This window comes from Vanessa cardui, chromosome 9 (assembly GCF_905220365.1).
Source record: "Vanessa cardui chromosome 9, ilVanCard2.1, whole genome shotgun sequence".
Classification (NCBI taxonomy): Eukaryota; Metazoa; Arthropoda; class Insecta; order Lepidoptera; family Nymphalidae; genus Vanessa; species Vanessa cardui.
The window spans coordinates 12,045,209-12,067,074 of NC_061131.1; the positions used below are offsets into that span (position 1 = coordinate 12,045,209).

General features: G+C 31.7%; 1 protein-coding gene across 7 annotated transcripts in view; it reads left to right on the forward strand.

Moving 5' to 3' along the window:
* Positions 1-21,866, forward strand: part of LOC124532542 (tropomodulin-1) — an 89,934-nt gene that overhangs the window by 52,699 nt on the left and 15,369 nt on the right. For 6 of the 7 annotated variants that reach the window (XR_006966644.1, XR_006966645.1, XR_006966646.1 and 3 more), the window contains exon 2: positions 20,342-20,494. Coding sequence is in view for 4 of the 7 variants with exons in the window: in XM_047107491.1 (XP_046963447.1) it covers positions 20,342-20,494 (153 nt within the window). In the remaining 3 variants the exon portion in view is untranslated. Of the gene's footprint in view, positions 1-19,997; positions 20,098-20,341; positions 20,495-21,866 lie in introns of those variants that run through there. The other variant, XM_047107492.1, reaches the window with a different exon arrangement.

Genomic DNA, 21,866 nt, shown 5'->3' on the forward strand with positions numbered 1-21,866 from the left:
GAGAAACCGAGCTAGAAATACAGTGGAGTCGGGACACACCTCAATTTGCAATACTAACCTACTTAAACATGTCGATTGTCTGACACATGTCTGAAGAAACGCAAGTTCAAAGGTGTAATGATTTAAATATACTTCGAGTATTCTTAAGATACACGGTTCTAATTGCTTGACACTTTTCTTTTTCTTTCGAATAATATTTACAAAACAACAAACACAGCTTTACTCGCTTTACTTATGTTAATATTGAATTTTTTTGTATAATATGTTAACTGAGGATCTTTGTTCCATTTTCCAAAAGATTTGTATTTTAAAAATTTAGGTTTCAGAATCAACCGTACTAATTATTGATATTAATAGCACCCAAAAAGTTTTTATATTATTATCGGTTCAGAAAGCGTCTGCTGTATCTATTACCTGCACTAGTATTTTTGAAGACAGGATATTCGATTTTACGTAGAAATATTTTGTATTTGACTAAATGGAGTCGAACCTATTTAGAAGAGATAATCTTTATTGGAATAGTATGTCGTTAGAGCTTACTGGGTAGTTAGGTGTGAGTTGTTGAGAGCGATAATCGCATCGAGAGCCATATTGTCAGGATTCACACCTGGCCTGACAGATGGTCAGCATCTAGCTCTTCATGCCAAATTATTTTCGACTAACTATCCACTTAGGACTATAATTGTCAGCGTAAGACTTAGAGATTTTGCAGTTTCCTTTATACAACCGAGAACAGTTAAATATCGAGCAAGCAATTTTAGACGTATTCGGTTAGGGCTTATGGTTTATATTAGCATGAATGGATTCGTATTTTTGGTTATAGATCAAACAGTTTCGACAGAGCGGACGGGTCTCGATGACAGGCGACGAAAGTGCTAATTGCCTGCGACAACCAAACTAAATACAATGTGTTTGCGAGCCAGAATATAGATTTTACGATTTATGTTCGAATTTACGCTCCGAGAAATGCAATTTTCGCAAAAACCAAATCTTTAAACTAGAACTTTTATTCACAATAATAAATTCAAATGCTTTCAGGCACCATAGTATCGTTCTCGCTATATTTTATTTTAAAGTTAAGTCATTATATATGCTTAGTTATCTTTTTGTATTTCCTACTTTATCAGCTAGATTTTCCTGGATAATAAACTTTTCTGGTAAACAAGAAGGAATGTGGACTTAGGCCAAAAATAGTATGAAGATGCGTTACTGCGTGTAAATTGTCTAAAACAATACCCCATCAACAAACAGTTCAATAGCACTAAGAATGACTTGTTAAAAAAACAACAGTAGCTGTTTTATTTTAAAACACTTATTTTCAAGCAAAAAGAACTTTCAACGATGTTTCATAAAGTTCAAAATCGCTTAACACAATCAAATTTAGATACGTCTGTGTTGAATTAGGTGCATTAGCATCTAAAATAGATCGCCCCGCTCCGCCCCGCGGGATAGGTACATTTTTGGAAATCAAATAAAAGCTAGTCTATTAATATCAAATAAAACAAGGTTGGACGGAAATAGGCAAAGCGAGGATTGGACAAAACGTTTTGTTATCGGAAAGGTCGCTTACATGTTTATGTATTACATTTAAGAACAATGTGTGACGTCATCGATGGCCGACTGTAATAAAATACGAGTTTCAGTTTTGTAAATATCTATTTTCATACACGGAACTATTCAAGTGTTGATAGCTTAAAAGATGTGACTATTGCAATCTAAACTCGATAGAAGACTACGTCCTCTTTTATAGATTTTATACTATGACTAGCCACCTCGGTGCGGTAACGCGTTAAGCGTTTCTGCTCAGCTTTAAATAGCCTACAACCTTCCTCAAGAAATGGGCTATAAAGCGCAAAAATAATTAATCAAATTCGACTGTTAGTTCCAGACATGAGAGCGTTAAAACATATTCCTCAGCATTATTATATTGGTAGTAGTAGTTATGTGTAAATATTAAATAAGTTATTATGAAATATCATATTGTGTATATTTGAATAAAAAAAACATATATACTGTTTTCTTAATATCTAATTTTAATAAGGTTTCTTAAAACAAATAATTGATATTTATAGCAGCTAGTTCCGATTAATTATTCTAATTTATATGTCAGCAATAAATTACATGGCAGCAGTACATATAGCAATGACAGGACTATGTGCAAGTTTGTCTGTGTTACCTCTTAACAGATATTCTCTCCCTAATCGCTAAAAGTTAGTCTGTTCCATGTTAAAGAGAGGATGAGCAATCGTCACTACTAGCACATGAGATACAATATCTTAGCTCCAAAGGTTGATAAAGCGTTAGCGATGTACGAAATTCTTAATGCTCCTTACAGCGCCAGTCTCTGGGCGGTGGTAACCTCTTACTATCAGGCGCCTGTTCGCCTGTTCGCCCGCCTCCTTACCGACCGTACATTGATCATCATTCAATATCAAAATCAAAAGATTTGAAGTTAACAGGGTAAAAAACAAATAACTTTTTTGTGACACACCCAGGATTTGAAAGCAGAAGCTGCAGCGTTATAAGCTAGCCCCTGTGTTAAGTATTTTTACTATTTAAAACGTTCTACGATCTACCTGATTCCCCAAAAGTGTATTAACAGCATCCAAAAGTTAATACAATGATTATAATGGATAAATATTAATTCCGGCTTACTAATTTAACTATGTATTATAAAATACTAACGATCAGCCACAATTTAAAACGGGTGCAATTAATTAGAAAACCTTATAGCACTTAGGAATAATATAGCTCTCTATCAATCTATCAATAAAAAACATTTAGATTTGGATCATTAGTTCCACAGATTATCAAGTACAAAAACAAACAAAACGTAATATTAGCATAGATAAAATATATATTTTAATATTCCTATACTGTAGATATGAAGATATATTAAACTAGTCCCTATTTCGTACGGGTAACATTCATACAAACTTACTTCCCTTAAAGTTAAAATTTCTAGTTAAATTTTCTCTTCATAGATCTCGTGATGTAGTACATAGCTTATATAATATGTATAAAAATATCATTTATCAGTACATACATACAAATATAGAGGGACATTATAGTTTATTTATTTTTAATTTGTTATGATTCATTCTCTAGGATCTAGAATTTAATTTCTGCTCTATGCCGAATAGGCGTTAAAACTGGGTGTCATTTAAACAGCTAACATTCACATTCGAATATTTACTACTAAAGTTTAATGTATCGGTGGAAATACATAATCTGTATCAATTAGTTAAATTATTTATCAGCAAAACGACCTATTTTTCAGACTGATATATTGACCAATCGTAATGTGCAAGTTTTATTACGGAAGCGACATTATTTTGTTTAATATTACTATGGATGTTATGGCGTGAATTAATATTGTTCAAAAAATATTTGCTTATTTAAAAGAAATACAAATATATTCTATAGCGTACTTAGCTTTGCCAAAAGCTTAAATTAATTTTACTAATACCTGCCAACATTTTTGGTTCTGTAATAAATCATAACTAAATTAATGACATTAAATTATTTAACACGATTTTGACGACTAACAAGCCATATCGTCTCAAAAAACATGACTTTCACACCTTCATTAAAAAAAAAACCGTTTTTTACAATACTAAAATTTTACCTATAAACTTTTGATTGCATTTTCTCCTATTAGAAAATAAATAAGTTTTTTCTTTGATAATAGAAATGTTGCTATGCCACATTTAGCTGAAAGGACATCAACATTACATATAGAAATATTATATTCAAATACGATCTTGTTTTACTTTCATTGTTTCACAAAAATCATTTCAAAAAACCTTGAGGAAATTTTAAAGTCATACGATACAGTCAATTGCAAATGTCACAAATACTAAAATGTTATTTTAACAAATCTACGATGTGTGAGGAACATCAAAATCAAATAGGGAATTTTATTACCGCTGGCAACATTATTCTATCACTGTCATTTAATTCAGCCAAAATGGACGCCATTTCTTTGATGTCAAATATTTGATATGAATTATCTTTCCGTACCTAGACCTACATTCAGCTAGGAAATGACTCAAATATTTATTATTGTTAGTTGTGGGCGTTTGACTCGACCTTGGTTCTGACCGCGTCGGTAAATGTCCACTTCATACTTTATTCATTGTAATGAGTTTATTTTTGAGTTAGCCGGCGCGATATATGAAAATGACTAAAAAATACTTGACTTTCATCATCTTCATCATAATAATGAATTTCTTTGTAACAGTTTAGCTTTATAATAATTATATGTCTAGAGTTAATCTATGCTTGCAGATATATATATTAGTGCAGTATAATATTTCTACACGGTTGTCTTAAATGACAGAAATTGGGTCTGGATGACGTCATCATTATTATGATAAAACAATCGCTCCAAATGACTACACTGGATTAAAATATTATATGAATAAACACAGCTTAGGTTTTGAAATGAACATAGGTTTTGAAACGCAAAAGTAGTAAGTGAAAAGCAACATTGACAAACACCTAATGAGTGGTTGGCGTTAATTCCATAACGCTACAAGTTCATGGGTACACAATTAAAAACCAACTCATTCTCCAAACAATAGAACATATATTCCTGTCATAAAAAATACGACATTCGATTATAAGTCTACGAGCCATAATTGTCAAAATGATATAAACGTTCTCATCAAAACTAGTACACTTCCCTTTCCAACGCATTAACAACAGTTGTAATGAGCTAATCCGTAACAAAACGCTATTTTAAGATTCAGGGAAGTGGGGGAACCGTGACGGAATTATCTCATAGTGTAACTGTACACAGTGACTGTTTAGTATAAAAGTTTATTTTATAATAATTTACTTTATGAATTAATACTTACTTTTAATTTACGAACATTGCCTTAGGCTTTATTCATTGGATACAAAGTCGATATAAAAACGCTAGCTCGTCTTGTTTTCTCAATAAATTATGGCGGGATTTTAGCCAAAATACATTATCTTTTGTCTTTGATAAGCGGACGAACAAATGGACCACCCTATGGTAAATGGTCAAATCCACCAATAGACATTGACGCTGTAACAAATAACCATTCCTTAAATCACTCGAATGGTCCACTAAACTTGGTATCTAAGATGTTCTGTCCTAATGTCTACAGTTACATCGTGCTATTGAAAACTCTGAAATGAATTTATGAATATAATTGAAGGATTTTCTTTTTGAGGCAGAGTATCTTTGGTTATTAAAATTATACAATTGAGAAATTGTTCCCTAATTTTATAATAAAAATACTCCCCTTACTAAATATAGAACGTGGTAGCTAATCTTATAGTTATGACTAAAGTACGTAGAAGATAATCCACTAGTATACGAGCACAGACGCGCGCTCTGTCCTGCATTCTTTAAGATATCAGTCATAGTATCGATAGCACTACGTTCTTTTATAAACACAGAAACTGTTTGTTTTCCAATTACGGGTTGCTAGTGACAATTAATTGAGAGAAAGAGCAATAACTCATATTGACATGACCCGCGATTTGAACCCGGGAATTCGGAAGGTGCAGCCGTACAAGAAAGTCACAAGATTAACGAGAAAGTAAAATTTTTATGGCATAATATGCAAGTAAGAAAACCTGTTTAAATATTTACCAAAGGAAATTAATTTAACCGTGAAAGTTCACTGTGACTTTCAAGTTCACGGATCGAATATAAAGCAGACTTAAGTTTCTAGCAGGACGTGATAAATATTAAAAAGTCCAATAAATGAAATCGTACCATCAAGATTACTCACTACAACATGTATAGTAAAATAACTTACTCAGTGGTAGGGCTTTGTGTAAACTCGCAATACAGCAAAACTTGGTATACTTACTTTCTGGTTTAAAAGGTTAGTGAGCCAGTGTAACTACAAACACAATTACATTAAAAAAAATCAGTATGCCCAAACACTGGACTACTTTAGACCTTTCAACAAAATTTTGTAAATAATTAAACCTACAACTATAATTCAATACAAGTTATTTTATTAATGAAATTTGAAAAGCGGTTAAGTGTTTTTATTAAGTTATCTCCTTAATTATCAACATGATAGTGATATAAATGAACTTGAACAAAGTTGTATAATTAATTTCATGCCATGACTGTTGGCGAAATTCCTGTCGGCAAGTGCTTCAACGATTTAATGCCGTTATTATGACCCGATTGGGCTGTATAGCGTATAATAAGAACAGATAATACAGGGCGAAGTTACAGATAAAATAATATATAAAAATATATATATCCTCGCAGTCGTACCCATCCCAGCTACACACAGTTGCAATGCTGATACTAAATATACTGCAGAATGTCTTGCAATATTCACAGTTTTGCAATCATTCTCTACTACATCCTCTGGAATCAATCTATCTATTAAAAAAACCGCATCAAAATCCGTTACGTAATTTTAAATATTTATACATAGGCACAGACAGCGGTAAGCGATTTTGTATTATACTATTCAATGATGCTGATGAGAGCAAACTCCACACTTTAATATAAAACGATCATAAAATATTACAAAAAATGTGCGTGCTAATAGTAAGAGTAAAGGAGAGTAAGCCAGTGTAACAGGCATAAAGAACATAAAATCAGAGCTCAGTGAGAAAAGATTGATATTTCTTAAGGTTCCGTAACCAAAGGGTAAAAACAGAACCTGCTAATAAGAATTCGCTGTCTGTCCACGCATCTGCCGCCAGGATAAAAGAAAAAAATATATATTTAATATATCATACAACAAATGCTATTTTTGCTGTATTTATAGATAAATAGTACAGAACACTTCGTGCGCGAATCTGGCTAACACTTTGGCCGGTTATACCATTTGAAAAGTCTATGGTCGGTGACGACTACTTACTGTCCCATTTGTACGTCTTCTACATATATTATATGCTGAAGATAGACCTTCCCAAAGAGCACCAAGGTCTCGGTTGTCCAGCCTTTGCATCTAAACTTTTTTGGGTCATCGGTCCACCATCTGGGATCTTGGGATTTCGTACATTGTTATTACCTATATAATAAAATTAAAAAAAAACACACACTACTCGTGTTTTCTTAATTGAGTTCAGTTTCCTTTTTTTAATACGTAGACGTGGAAGCAATAATCATCGTATTCGTAACATTTTTATATATTGTTGATATGCATATAAACTAGGTCTATAGTTTAAATTTATTCGTAACAAGCGTACAGCTTGATAACCACGAAGCAAATCGATTCGTGATGCCGATGTTTCAATTAGTGGCATTGTTATCGATTTTATGAGGTGAGATGTAATCGATTAACGACGATATATTTATCGATGAAAATTTGAAGTTGTGGGAATAGTACAAAATAAAATACAAGCAATGATATTGAATTGAAAGGTAAATAAAAATAATTCATATCCTGAAGACATTGAAAGTATAATTTACTTATTAGTAAGTACTCTTAAATCTTTACATTCTATAAAAAGAATAACATTTAGAATACTCTGCGAAATCGATATTTAATATGAATGAAATAATCTTCAGGAAAACTAATAGATCCAAAAGACTCATATCTATCCTAAGGATTAACCTACAACTTCTCCAAAGTAGGGTTGTTGAGGAAGTGATTATGAGGAAGAGGAGGAGGAAGAGGATTTGTCGAACGCAAATTTAGAGGATGCGGATGAGGATGAGGATATTTTTCGTGAAAGAGGATGCGGATGAGGAAGCGGTAGAGAAAGCGGATTAGGAAGATAGGAGATTATTAACTAGCGGACCAAACCGAAAAGCCGTTATTCTGTCTGTACATAACATACATACACTAAAAAAATTAAACTATTCTCAAAACACACAATAAATAATCATCAAAATCGGTCCAGCAGTTATGAATGAGTTCAATAACATACACAACACAAGCACATAAAAAAGATGAGTGAATAGTACAATTTATTTTAGGAATTCAAATGATATATATAGTATATAATAAGAATGCAGTCTTTATATCATTATTAATTACTTAAGTCAAATATTTTATTAATTAAAATAAAGGAATTGAATACTAATAAATAAACAAAATTAATTATAGCGAGGTTATGTTTTATTAAAAATAATTTGGACGCTGTTTCCCCTGACAACCGGCTTCTTAGCTCATCATATCCAGTACTGCTAAAACGTCGTTCCCTGGGCATACTTGATAGAGGAGAAAATAAATATTGCCGTACAGCTCCTTAAAGCTCCCAAATATTTCGGATCACTTTTTCACCATAAAAGACTGTGTTCATGCATATTAATTAGTTTTTCTTTAATTTCGTTATTTAATAGTAGCTTTAGTATCACGCACCTCTCTTCTATTGGTAAACGGGGAAGCGGTGGCTGTAGGGCAGGATGTGTCTACTACAGCTCCAGATTCCTCATAAATTGCTATTAAATTTTGAGGAAGCGATAGCGGAAGAGGATTTTTAATTTTATTTATGAGGATGCGGTATCGGTTGAGGAACTCAAAATATTGAGGAACTTTCGCATTATGAGGAAGCGGAAGAGGAATCCTCAGCAACCCTACTCCAAAGTATCACGTGAATGACGTATAGCCAATGATATTCTAATAAACAGATATATTATTACTAAACAACAGAAAAAAAGTGTGCCGCGCCGGGGACCGTTTATTTTAGTTTATTTTTACATTTCGTTAAAAGTAAAAAGGATAGCTTGATAAAAACAATAAGTAAAAGGGATAACTAGATGTTTTAATTACGCAAAACGTATTACTACGTAATTATGATGTATTATAACGTATTACTACGTAAAACGACTGTAGGCAAACGTCCCAATTCGGACGTTTTCTAGTCTTCACTTTTTGCGCGTTAGTAACATATCTGTTTACTACAACATCATTGCGTATAGCCTATGCCAATGGAAGTGGGGAAAAAAGATAAATAAACCTTAGATTACGTATTTCAAGCAATTTCCTCAGCGATATTGTGCATTACTAAGAGTTTATGGTTAATATATCTTTATATATAATACAACTGCTCTCGACCATCTGCAATGACATCGACTTTTTCCGTTATGGTTTGAATAGATGACGGTACGTTTAATGACATACTGTCTCTTCAGTAACTTAGGATCAATACTTAGCTGGAAACACTTCTACCCAATGATGTTCTAGTAAACAGATATGTCATTAACGCGCAAAAAGTGAAGACTAGAAAACGTCCTAATTTCCCAATTAGGACGTTTTCTAGACGTTTGCCTTTAGTCGTTTTCATCATAATTATGCCAATAATACGTTATAATACATCATAATTATGTAGTAATACGTTTTGCGTAATTAAAACATCTAGTTATCCCTTTTACTTATTGTTTTTATCAAGCTATCCTTTTTACTTGTAACGAAATGTAAAATAAACGGTCCCCGGCGCGGCACACTTTTTTCTGTTGTTTAGTATGGGTATAACATATCTGTTTATTAGAATATCATTGCTTCTACCGATAATCATAAACAATATTTATAACCTTATTTCAAAAATGATTATATAGAACTGGGTCGTTTCGCAAAACGTTACTGCCGAGAAAATGTAATTTTAGTAAAAAAAAAAAAGAAATTGTGTTGCGAAGTTTTTGTCGCAAGCCTGACTTTCAAAGATTACATCGTTCGATAACATCGAACCGGTTCTTCAAAACGGGACATAAAAGTTAAGTTATGTTCGAAAAATCGAAAGACGGAAGCTAGCGTTAAAATAAATATTATAAATTAAATTTTGATACATCATTTGGGAGCAATATTGTATGCTATGTGAAACCTTAACGCAGAAACTTTAATTACCTATTTTATTATTGTTAATAATATATTAAAATGGTATTATAATTGTCTATGTCTTTGATTAGTTTTTACGACTAAGATTACAACAGCCTTTCAAGAGTATTCTCAAATACAGTACAGATAGCAGCAAAAACGAGACCGCTAACTTTATTTCGTGTAGCTTATTTATTTTTCATAATATGATATTGTCACCAAGCTCATAACCTAAAAATATAAAATACGGTAGAGTATGTTAATTGTTGTATGCATCATGCATGCTGTCTTATGAAACCGGTTTCCAATCATTCAAAGATTTCACAAAATAAACAGAATAATATTTAAGAACTGTTTTATGCATTTGGGATAAGAAAAGGGTCGTTACCATAAGATCTATTTTCGTGTGCTCAGTATGAGCGATAATCTGCTTTACCGATCGAGAATGACATATTGTGTCATTTAGAGTTTAAGATTTGATAAAGGAATTAATTTGAAAACTAACGAAGGTTTTCTTACTGTAACTGTGCATACAAGATTTTTTATTAAGATTTAATTGTTTAAATATTGCATCGTTATTAAGTAATTGACAATACAATATGTAATCGATTTGCAATATCAATAATAAAGAATATTAATAGTTTCTCAACAAAAGTAATAAGAAAACAATTATACGTTGAATGATTCGTATTACGTGCAAGCGTCGTGCAACTTTAGCTAAGCGTGACTGGTCGCTTACAAATTATTTCTTAAGATATTTTTTACACAATATGAATCAAGTATATTATTTATTTCCTTCATTTTGTAATCTGTACTTTTAAAATTGTTTGTTCTGAATACAGAAGCACAGGCAAAAAATAATTCAAGAAAATTTAAATTTGGAACCTTATAACAAAAGCAAGACTTTTTGGATTTTTTTTTTATTTATTTAAAAATTTCAACTAAGAGCGAAAATAATCGGAGTGAACTACGTATGAATGTAACTCGAATAATTTTAATCTGTGGTCGAACGCTTTTGTGCGTCAAACACGCTTTTTTGTTGGAAATATTTTTAATATTTTTCTTGAATTTTTATTACTGCGAACGAACTTTTTATTTGCCGTATTATTTAAATGGAAGATCGTAATACGAGCACAAAAAATAATGATACCGCACTGCTTTATATTTAAATGTCGGTAACGTTTTTTTACGACTCAGAGTAAAACAAAATGTACATGTGATATGTATTTCGTTGATTATAAAAATTAAATACTAATAATTATATCAAATAAATGATCGTTGATTGGTTGACAATGAAAAAGGTTTTAATAGCTTTCTTTTTAAACTGTATAAATTAAAGTTATTTAAAAATTTCGTGTTGAAAATTACGTAAATTACTTTTAGTCGCTGAATTAATACGTTTAAGGTATCTAGTTTTTTGAGATACTCGCGGCATCGTCCGTTTGCCGACAAACATTCTTGCTTACAAAAACATATATACACCAACTTCACCTCAAAGTTTAAATTATCCTTGGGATTTCACATTTACTTCATACCAAATTTCATCAATACTGGTTCAGTGGTTTAGCTGTAAGAGCGTAACAGAGAGACTGTATCGTAATATTGGTATAGAATATTTGCGATGTAAAAGCATTTTATTATTACTAAGTTGTAACAAGGGTCTTGTAACATTGGTCATCATAAACCGTTTCAATGTTCATTATATCGTTGTAAATTTATAAGGCTCTTATGGGTTCTTACGCATACTAATTATTCACGGTGAGTGCATCGATTGTACTCAGTAAGTTTTTTATTTTACCATTGCATGAATAAATCATAACTCATTCTTGTGTGAATGGTTAAACTACTAGACTTCCTGGCATTGCGCTGTAAGCTAGAAAATTATTACGAGGACGCACAGAAATATATGCCTACTTTGTACACAACTATTATTACCCGGAGTCGGGCTTCGTGCAAACCCATCAGCGTAGATTACACCAAAATAATTCTAATAATCCATACATATAATAAAATTGGAGTGTCTGTTTGTAATATTAAAAAAGCCCTTTTTTGCTCAATCCATATGTATGAATAGACGGTACACATACCAAAATAACATTTTTTACAATTTTTCTTGGACTGTCTATTTGTTCCGATTAATCTCTGGATCGGCTGGACCGATTTTGATGGGACTTTCACTGGTAGATAACTGATATAATAGGGAGTAACTTAGGCTACAATTTTTTTTGTATATGTAAAGGCGTACAAGGTCGCAGGCGCAGCCAGTTCTAACTAAACTTCAACATTTATTTCGTTGTTTTCTTATCAAAAGGGGAGGGGAATTACAAGTTGTGCCAATATTATGGCACATGTATGTTGATGTGAATGTGATTTATATTGCCTGAACAACTTTGTCTATAATGTCTTCTTGCTTATAATTATATTAGAATACCCTCTTAGAAAATTTAGTATTCGCTTTAAATCCAGTCTTATGTAAAATAAAAACAATTACGAGAAACATGGAAAGTGTGTGCCTCGAAATAAATCCACAGTCTTCGGGTAAAATCATTCGTTTTAATCGCTTAGCCGACTCCCAACTAAGAACATTAACAACAACCTGTAAATTTCCAATTGCTGGGCTGATGCACGTGTTCTAACCACTGGACCATCAGGCTCATTCACTGGGCCATGTCGGCTCCTACGTCTTCACCCTAAAACAACATATTCAAAGTATTCTACGGGCTGTAAGATTTTCTGAAGACCTGCTTCCAGCTGTATACTGCCCTAAGCTACTATAAATATAACTAAGATTCAACATCTGAAAAAGACGTATGAGGACAATTTTTTCATTAACTTCCGCCTTTATATTAAAGATTTAAAATGCAATTAAATGTCAAATCGTTATAGCCTTTTATACTACGTTAATAATTTGTGGTTATTACAAATACAATTTTAATTGCGTTTCACCGAAAGTAAAGAATTCTATTTTTGAACACACCATTAAACTTGAACTTCAGAATGATATAATAGCAACATATATTTTTGTACTTTATTCTATTCTAAGCTATTGTTTGTCTGTATATTAAATGTGTATGTAAATTCGAATGCGTATCAAACATGTCTACGCCTTACGACTGTATAATTCTGAATAGGGTTACCATTTTAATCCTTTTGTTTATCAGATGATATTTTAATCATTTCCTTATTTGGAAAATTTATATTATGTCACTATGATTGCGTAATAAAGGATATAAGAAACATGTATAGTAGGACACAAATTAGATGTAGCATCGGAAAATGCAATGGAATGAAATTAAAACCGATTACTGCCGATTTACACGACCAATAGAAATAGCTCCCTATGGCGCCATTCGACACTATTCGTCGCTATAGATTCACGCGTCAGAGAAAGCAAGTGCATGTAAATCGACGCGTCAAATTGACGAATATATTAGGTCATATGATATTACAAGTTATTACGTTTGCGTAAAGATCATATTCGCATGAGAAATAAATATTGATAATTTTCGATAGCGTACTCAATTCGGATGTGATCGGTCTTACGAATTTTGCCGATGTGACATCTAAGTTGTGTTGTACTATACATGGTTATGTAAATATTCACTTATATGACTCGCTTGTTTGTTTTGTTTAATATTAAGAAAATTTGTGATTTGTGAATATCAACTACGCGAGAGGTATCTACTAGCGAAATAAAATATTATCATTTTACTTTGTTGAATTCTTATTTTTTTTTAATCTACATAAAAAAATCTAAACGAAAATAAAAAATGAATAAAGTCACGTAATTAGAACCAGTTGAATGACTGTTTTGCTCAATGTCATTCTCCTGCACACTACACCTCAATGGCTTCTACCAATAAATTATATGTAAGCTTTGAAAACTATGGCTGTATAACTTCATTCGTATATGGGCAAAGGTTATAACAATCTGTCATCATCTGACAGCATATTTACCAAAATTAAAAGGGCGTAAGTACGTTACAATTCATCTAAAAACAATGAAAGAAAGACTTTTATATTACAAAACACAATTAGACGTATTCGACGAGTATACCCATTTTAACAACTACATTAGGTATTCGACACCCCTATATTTATAAGTTCATTTACCTATAAAGTATTTGAAGCGTATAATCGAATTCATCAATGTCTCATTAGTAATCGTTGAATACAGAGAATGACACTATTGCATATTCTATTTGCCTTCTAGACGCGAAAGAAATATCAGCCCCTTTTTATTGAGAGAAAACTATGAAAGCTTGTTCTAAATTTTTATCTTGTACGTTTAATTATTGTCATTTAGTATCTTAGGTAAAGTAAATAGTCGATTGGTTCAATAATGCTAGGGTAAAAACAGAGACAGTGACGTAGCTATCGTAGGGCAGGTGGTGCTGTGCATCAGAGCCCCGGAGTTCAGGGGGCCTTCTATACTAAATTTTAAGCATCTGAAGCTAGAAAAAGACCCGCGCACTAGATTTCTTATTTGGTATCTATAATTCTAAAGACGACCTCCGTGCTCGAGTGGTACGATCTCCGAGGTCGAGTGGTGTGTACACCGGTTTTCATGAGTACGCCACTTCGAGGTCCTGGGTTCGATTCCCGGCCGAGTCAATGTAGATTATCATTAGTTTTCTATGTTGTCTTGGGTCTGGGTGTTTGTGGTACCGTCGTTGCTTCTAATTTTCCATAACACAAATGCTTTAGCTACTTACATTGGAATCAGAGCAATGTATTTGACGTTGTCTCATATTAAAGGGTAATTATTTGTTATAGAGGGATGGGAAGGAGGGGGTGAGGGCCCAATTCTTTTTCTATGTACCGGGGCACTTCCTCACCTAGCTACGCCACTGTACAGAGATAAGGAATACATGTCAACAGGTGATCCAAGTGCCAAACTGAAAACCTTATAAAAATATGTAACTATTACTGATTTTTTTATTTACGTAAAATAACTTTCATTGCACATATTTTAGCATTCTTACGTATATGCGAAATCAATTAAACATAGAAAGTTGAAGAAACCATGTGAAATCATCATTTACAAGTAACAATAGGCAAGTAATTGCGATATCACATAAGACTATGGTGTGGAGTGAAAATATCTTAACTTTCAAGTTTCCGTTGAAAGTGAACACGCGGTTAAACTCTAAACATGACTATAAACGATCTCACGTGCTCAGAATTTCTATATGATTATCGAAAGTAAGGATTGTGATAACTTACTGTTAAAGACTTCAACAACAACAACAGCCTGTAAATTCCCATTGCTGGGCTAAAGGCCTCCTCTCCCTTTGAGGAGAAGGTTTGGAACACATTCCACCACGCTGTTCCAATGCGGGTTAGTGGAATACACATGTGGTAGAATTTCTATGAAATTTGTCAAATGCAGCTTTCCTCACGATGTTTTCCTTCACCGCTGAGCACGAAATGAATGAGCGGTGCTTGCCTGGGTTTGAAGCCGCAATCATCGGTTAAGATGCACGCGTTCTAACCACTGGGCCATCTCGACTCTTATTAAAGATTTCATCGAACATCAACTACCAACTGCATATACATCATGATTAATGACCGCTTATGGTGCTTGACAATAATTCTTGACTTCCTATTCAGTTATTATATAATTCTCAACGTTTCGTTCACGAAAAGTTCTCTATCTTCCAAATTTTATCTGTTACGTCTGCCATTTAGTACCAAAATAACGTTTTCTATTGACGTTTATTGGAAATGTATTAAGAAATAGATTGTTTTATTATTATTTTTTAATTTTTAGAGCAAAACAGATAAGAAGATATTGAAATAAGATTAGTCGTTAAACAATTCTCCGGTTTCCAAAAGTCGCACATTTTCTTTTTCCTGTTTATCAATTCTTGCTTTTATAGCCGCTAATTGCTTGTCCCTTACAATTTTTCTTTCGGCTTCTGCTTCCTGCCATGCGGCTTCTCTCGATTTATAGATTCTTTGTTTCAATCGGCCATAAATAATGCCCATCACTAACAATGAAAATCTAAGTCCCCTAATTAGTGGGGACACGGCAACAGGTGGTCCAAATGGCAAAACCATTATTCAAAAGTATACGTATTCAATAATACGTTTTAAATTACAATTCAAACTAAAAATCGTCTTAAATAAATTAATGACGTAAGAGATCCGTCAACTAATGTCATTATAAATGTAATATAATGACTGTTTTCCCCCAAATAAATCACGTAACATAAAACAAAGAGGTCATTGAACTTCTGTTACGTTTATCCGTTAAATGCATTCTAGCACATCCTTATTCACTAGGTCAAGTGCGAATCGAAACAATAAATATATTTTTTGTTCCGGAATTACATTTATGTCGTTCGGAAGGCCAGTGGCCGAGAGTGCAACTAAGAATACAGTTTGTCTCTGGTGTGGCGACCACCAATTATAGCAGGCTGGCGTTTCGCCAACGACTGAACTACGATAGCGTGGTCAACAGGAACAATCATTTATCGAATCAATCATTGTGCAGCGTAACTATTTAGAAGCAATAAAACAGTCAGTAAAAAGTACTCTTTAAATGTTATCGAGCTATGAATAATAAATTTAAGAAATATGTGCCAGTTAATGGTGATGATGTATGTTATTTTTTATTTCTATTTTACAAATACGAGTATGCGTAATATACCATAGGTTAGAGAATTATTTTGATTATTTTCTGGTTATAATTTATATTTAATCTTGAGATATTAGTAAACGAGTTTGAAATTTTACTTGGGATGGTATGATTGGCATTTAAAAAAAATCAAATTCCTTAAAAGTATTGCTATCCTTTTTTTCGTGCTATATCTTAAACAATAAAGTGAGACAGCAATATGTTTTAGTTGTGATATATTAGCTAAAATTTTGTGATCGTGGAAAAAATCATTAGAACTAATATGAAATTGCACTGTTTACAAAAACTGTCATTTTTCTTAAATGAATATAAAAATGCGATTAACTGGAATGTCTAAATACTGAATGCTCATTGGTCACCTATTGCATCATAGACTGCTATCGACCAATAAACGTCCAGGCGTTCAGATTGATGACAAATTGGTGTTAGACTTACGTATATATATTTTTAATTTTTGCAAATAGCAATTTTATTTGCTAAAAAACAATTGAGTATATGTTAATTAATGAAATTTATTTATAAGAGAAGTAAGATACTGGTGATATCATCCTCACTTTCACTCTTATGAAGCTAACTCGTTAAATAATGCTAAATGTAGTAGTGGCATTTCAATTGTGTACCTAAGACGTTTTTTATGTTTTTTTTAGGGTTGCCATCTTCAAGTTTTTTTTAATGGCTGATATAGCAATCGTTGTCAATATTGGTTCTAAAATATACGTAAATAGCTTAACTTTGTGTATGTTCTTCTAGTAATACGTACTCAGCAATTATGCCATTTAAATTTGTAATGTATGTAATGTTTATATAATAATGAGTTTAATAAGTGAGTTACCAATATACTTATTTACGTAAACGTTTAAGTCAATAGATAAGTTAGCCTATAGACGACATTAATTTTTATAAATTTACTATACTTATATAGGTTTAACTTCCTTTACTTACAATGATTTCAATAATAAGTTAATTTTAATACTAGCGACCTACCCCGGCTTAGCACAGATGTAATTATGCGTGAAATCAAACATATAACTTATATCCCATAGCACTTAGTAATAACGTTACTTTCCGAAGTGACCCCCTACATATACATACACATTTTTTTTTATAATATTAGTATAGACATATGTTAAATAACAATTATATTATAGCTTTTTAGACTGGTAACACTTGACAACAGAATAATAATTTATCAAGTAGACAGATATAATGAACCCATAAAACATGTAACTACCATATTAGGTATATTAAACTATTTGAAACTTTCTAATTTTTGTCCAAGTGATTGAATGGTATTAAAGTATTATTGATTTTCATTCACTGAAAATAAGACTGTCAAGAACGTCTCACGTCTGTTAAGAATATATGTAACGTTAAAAAAGTAGTAATTGTCTATGAGAATGTCTTCGATTAGGTCTATAAAATTTGACAGATAGCCGGAAGAATATCTATGACCAAGCTGTTGCCAGTTAACCTTATAATAATTACATACATAAGATATAAAGAAATATACGAGAATAAAGAAAACGTCATTTTAATATTATTAAAAAAATAGGCATTAACTTGATTACATATATTTTTGCTACACTTGTACTAAATCCTGCTTGTATTTTTATAAAAGAAACAATTTATATTCCAAGACTGCTTCATAGAATATTTATCATTAGATCAATTTACTTCATAGTTTTTTTCATAACAACTATCAGACCGATAGATCTTTTTCATCTCTGAATGAACGCTAGTCAATTTAAATTATATATATAAATATATTATATCCCATAGAACAGTATTAGTCAGTATCATAACCGTTATATTATGTTACAACGAGTCTGGCATTGAGGACTAATTCACCCACACTTAATACGAAATGTCATCATGTAAGCGCGTGACCATAAGACCTTAATGACCTTGAAAAAATATTTTTTTGACATAATTAAATTTAAAAGAAATTCCGATTCGATTCTTTTATTATTAATCGTTCGATAAATATTTACTAATTTGAAATTTTATTCAGCCATTTTTGTGTTGTTTGTCTAAAAACGTATCACGCTTCTTTCATAATTTTAGTTGGAAATATAATTACATAATAAATTATTATAACATAATTAAATATCCTACCTTTAATATTAAAGTACAATCATATACTTGATAGGTCAATGTTAAAACTGAATAGTCGATTGTCTAAAATACTTAATAACAATTGGCATAATCGATCAATTGATAAAAAGTCGTGAGTTAGTACGAGTAGATTCAATAGTAACAAGTTATTACGAAGGCGAGGCATGAACCGTGTTCAAAAATAGGTTATTGCGTAATCTTCCCTTTGTTATGAACAATTTGATACAAAATGTCACGACCTCGTCCTAACTGACTTGAATGACTTTTGGAATGTATCAATCTTTCCGTCTATAAAACGCAATTCAGTCAATTGATTATTCTACGACGATTTTTGAACGTATTTATCGTAATTTTCATTCTTATTCTTTATCATGTACCCAGTTATACAGCAAAAGGTTTTGAGGAATTCGTAATATAACAAATGATATTCAGTCACCAATACCTATCCATGTAAATTCTCTATTAACACTTATTACAAAAGAACTTTGTTGGGTAGAAAAGGCAGTAGATTCAACCAAAACCTGGGTTCTAACAAGGGAGGTCGGGCAGGTCGAGTCGATAGAATGTTATTGGGTTTTCTTGTCGAAAAATTCCCGATAACAGCATGAGAGTGTATTTTGTGCAAGTGCAAGTTGAAAATTACAAATTTCCAATTCTCTCGTCACGTAAAGCAGTTGGGCCTGCTCGTTTTGCAGGGCCGATGCCCATTTGGGCCTATGCCTATGATTCTCATAATCATCGGATTATGAGAGCTAGGGAATAGAAGTATGTGCTAAGTTATGTCTTCCTGAGGCTTATCTTAATTGAAATTCGCTATGGCCGAAATCAGACATGAGGAGCAACAAATATCTTAAATTCCTAGTCTTTTTAAAAGACAATATTGAACATACGTTAGAAATAAGTAGATTTTTTGCTTTTTTTAACTTTGTTTTTGTCATTAGAATGATTTAGAATTACAAAATATGACCTACATAAAAAATATAATTTGAAAATTCAGTACTATTAACGAAGACGCTCTATTTTTACGTCTGTTTTTGGTACTTCTAAAATATTTTTGTTTCTTGAAGTCTGCAACAACAAATCATATATAAATGTCAGTCAATAGCATTCCAATCATAATATTTATATTATACATATAGAGCCTGTTATCATTTATCCAAATTGTATTTTTGTCATGTACATAGATATTCTCATTACGACCTTACAATTTTATTAATTATAACATATTAACCTCAAAAATTATTTGTTTCACTTGTTGAGTTGGTAGAAATACGATGTTATCTTCCGTATATATATTTTTATGAATCATTTTATTTTAAAACTTGATAAGAAACCGGTATCGACTCAGTGTTTCTTCTTTCAATGTTAATAAAATTAATCTAGGTGTGTACCTTCCCTAGCTATTTGTCATCTCTGTTGCACAAGTGAAACAATATATCTCTGTTTCTTTCTGTCGAGTTTCGATTCGACTTTATTTTCCACTTCAGTTCCAGTCTGTATTTGTCATTTGTTGTAGGAGCTTGTTATTAAAGTTTTCTTCGTAACTCTTTTTTTATTTAATTAAATGTAAGAATATAATGATAATATTTTATAACAGCATTGAGTTCTAGTTTAGCGCGTTGGAATTAAAATGATTTATTTTTTTATTTTCCGTCTTCATAAAAAGTAGTGTTATCGATCATTATTTTCGACTGTGGGTGTGGTGTACTGAAACCTGCCAAATTTGATGTTTTATCTACCTGCATTGTAATTATGTAAAAGAATAAGTGATTACTTCGAAGTGCTAAGTGTTGTGTTTTGTGTATTGCAGACGTCGTCAACGACGAAGACGACAACAATGACGACACCGGCCAAATTGTATGGACGCGAGTTGTCCACATACGATGAGGTTGACGTCGACGAACTGCTAGCTAAATTGTCACAGGAAGAGCTTACTATGCTTGCCAAGGAGGTCGACCCAGACGTAAGTTCTTTTTTAAATTTTATGATAGAAATTTTACTGTTCTAATTCTAATAGTTCAAAAAAAATTACAAATAATTGTTATCACAAAAAAATCGTATAACTTATTCAATGACCTACAAAATAATAATTGATTATTACAATCCACATAGTCTTATGTTCACAAAATTAAAAAAATATCGAATTTTCAATAAGTACTGAGTCATATTAACTAATAGCTCTAAAAGTACTACAATAGTTTATTCAATACTTTGCAACAAGCACACAGAGTAGGAACCTATTAGGTAGATAGTATTGAAGGCTGACCATCATTATAATAGCTATACTAATTACTTGTTTACATACAACTTATATGTAGCAAAGTATATCTATTCCTTGGAAATCTTTAAGCAAAATGACATCATAGAGAGCTATTTATAATTCTATATGGTCAATTTTTGTTTTTAATATTATATATGAAACAGGAAAGTAAACATATATTAATAAATAACAATATTTAATGAATAATTATTTTACAACAAAACCAACTTAAATTACTTAATATATATTTCACAAAATAATTTCCTCACCTTGTATATTAATATAAACACAATTAAAAAAAATTTAAGCTACTAACATTTCGAAAAAGTTTCAAAAATTTCTGTTTTTAAAGTTTTTTGTAGATACTGTAATACAAATATCGATTTCTAGTCGATAGCAGAAATGTACAGAATTGTAAATAACAAAGTTATTCAATACAGCAAGGGAGTAGGTTAAATCATTTTTTTGTAATCTTTATACTCTAATACAACTCACACAATCCGCCTAACCATTTTTATATACTTTCAGATTCTTAAAGTTAGTGTCAATTTATATATTAATTTAATGTTACATAGCCAAAAGATTAATTGCCAATTAAATTATCATACTTATTATTATCAAAGTAAGTAGTATTAATGATTTGTACAATTAGTTGTAAAGTAAAACTATACACAGTTTTGGGTATAATCTTCCTGATTCCAACATGGTGTTATCCTTTAGTCAGAATCATCAGCCATCATACCTAAAATCAGCTATACTTTGATATTACATAATAAATTTTACAACCTACATGTGTTACCAACATGTTATATCCAATGCTAATAAACCGTAACTGTTCAATTAATCTTTCTAACTGCACTTTCCTGTTAATTTGCAGCTACCATGCGTGCATAATAACTACAAATTTAATAAATTCATGAATTCAATGAATATATCAGTACTAGGGTATGGTTATATGTTCTGTCTGAGTGAAAACTCACTCACCAATTTTAAAAAAAAACAATTATACTTTGTTGATTAAGAAAAGTGAGTGAGTGAACAGGCCATTGTCATTACAAGTACAAGTAAGATGTAT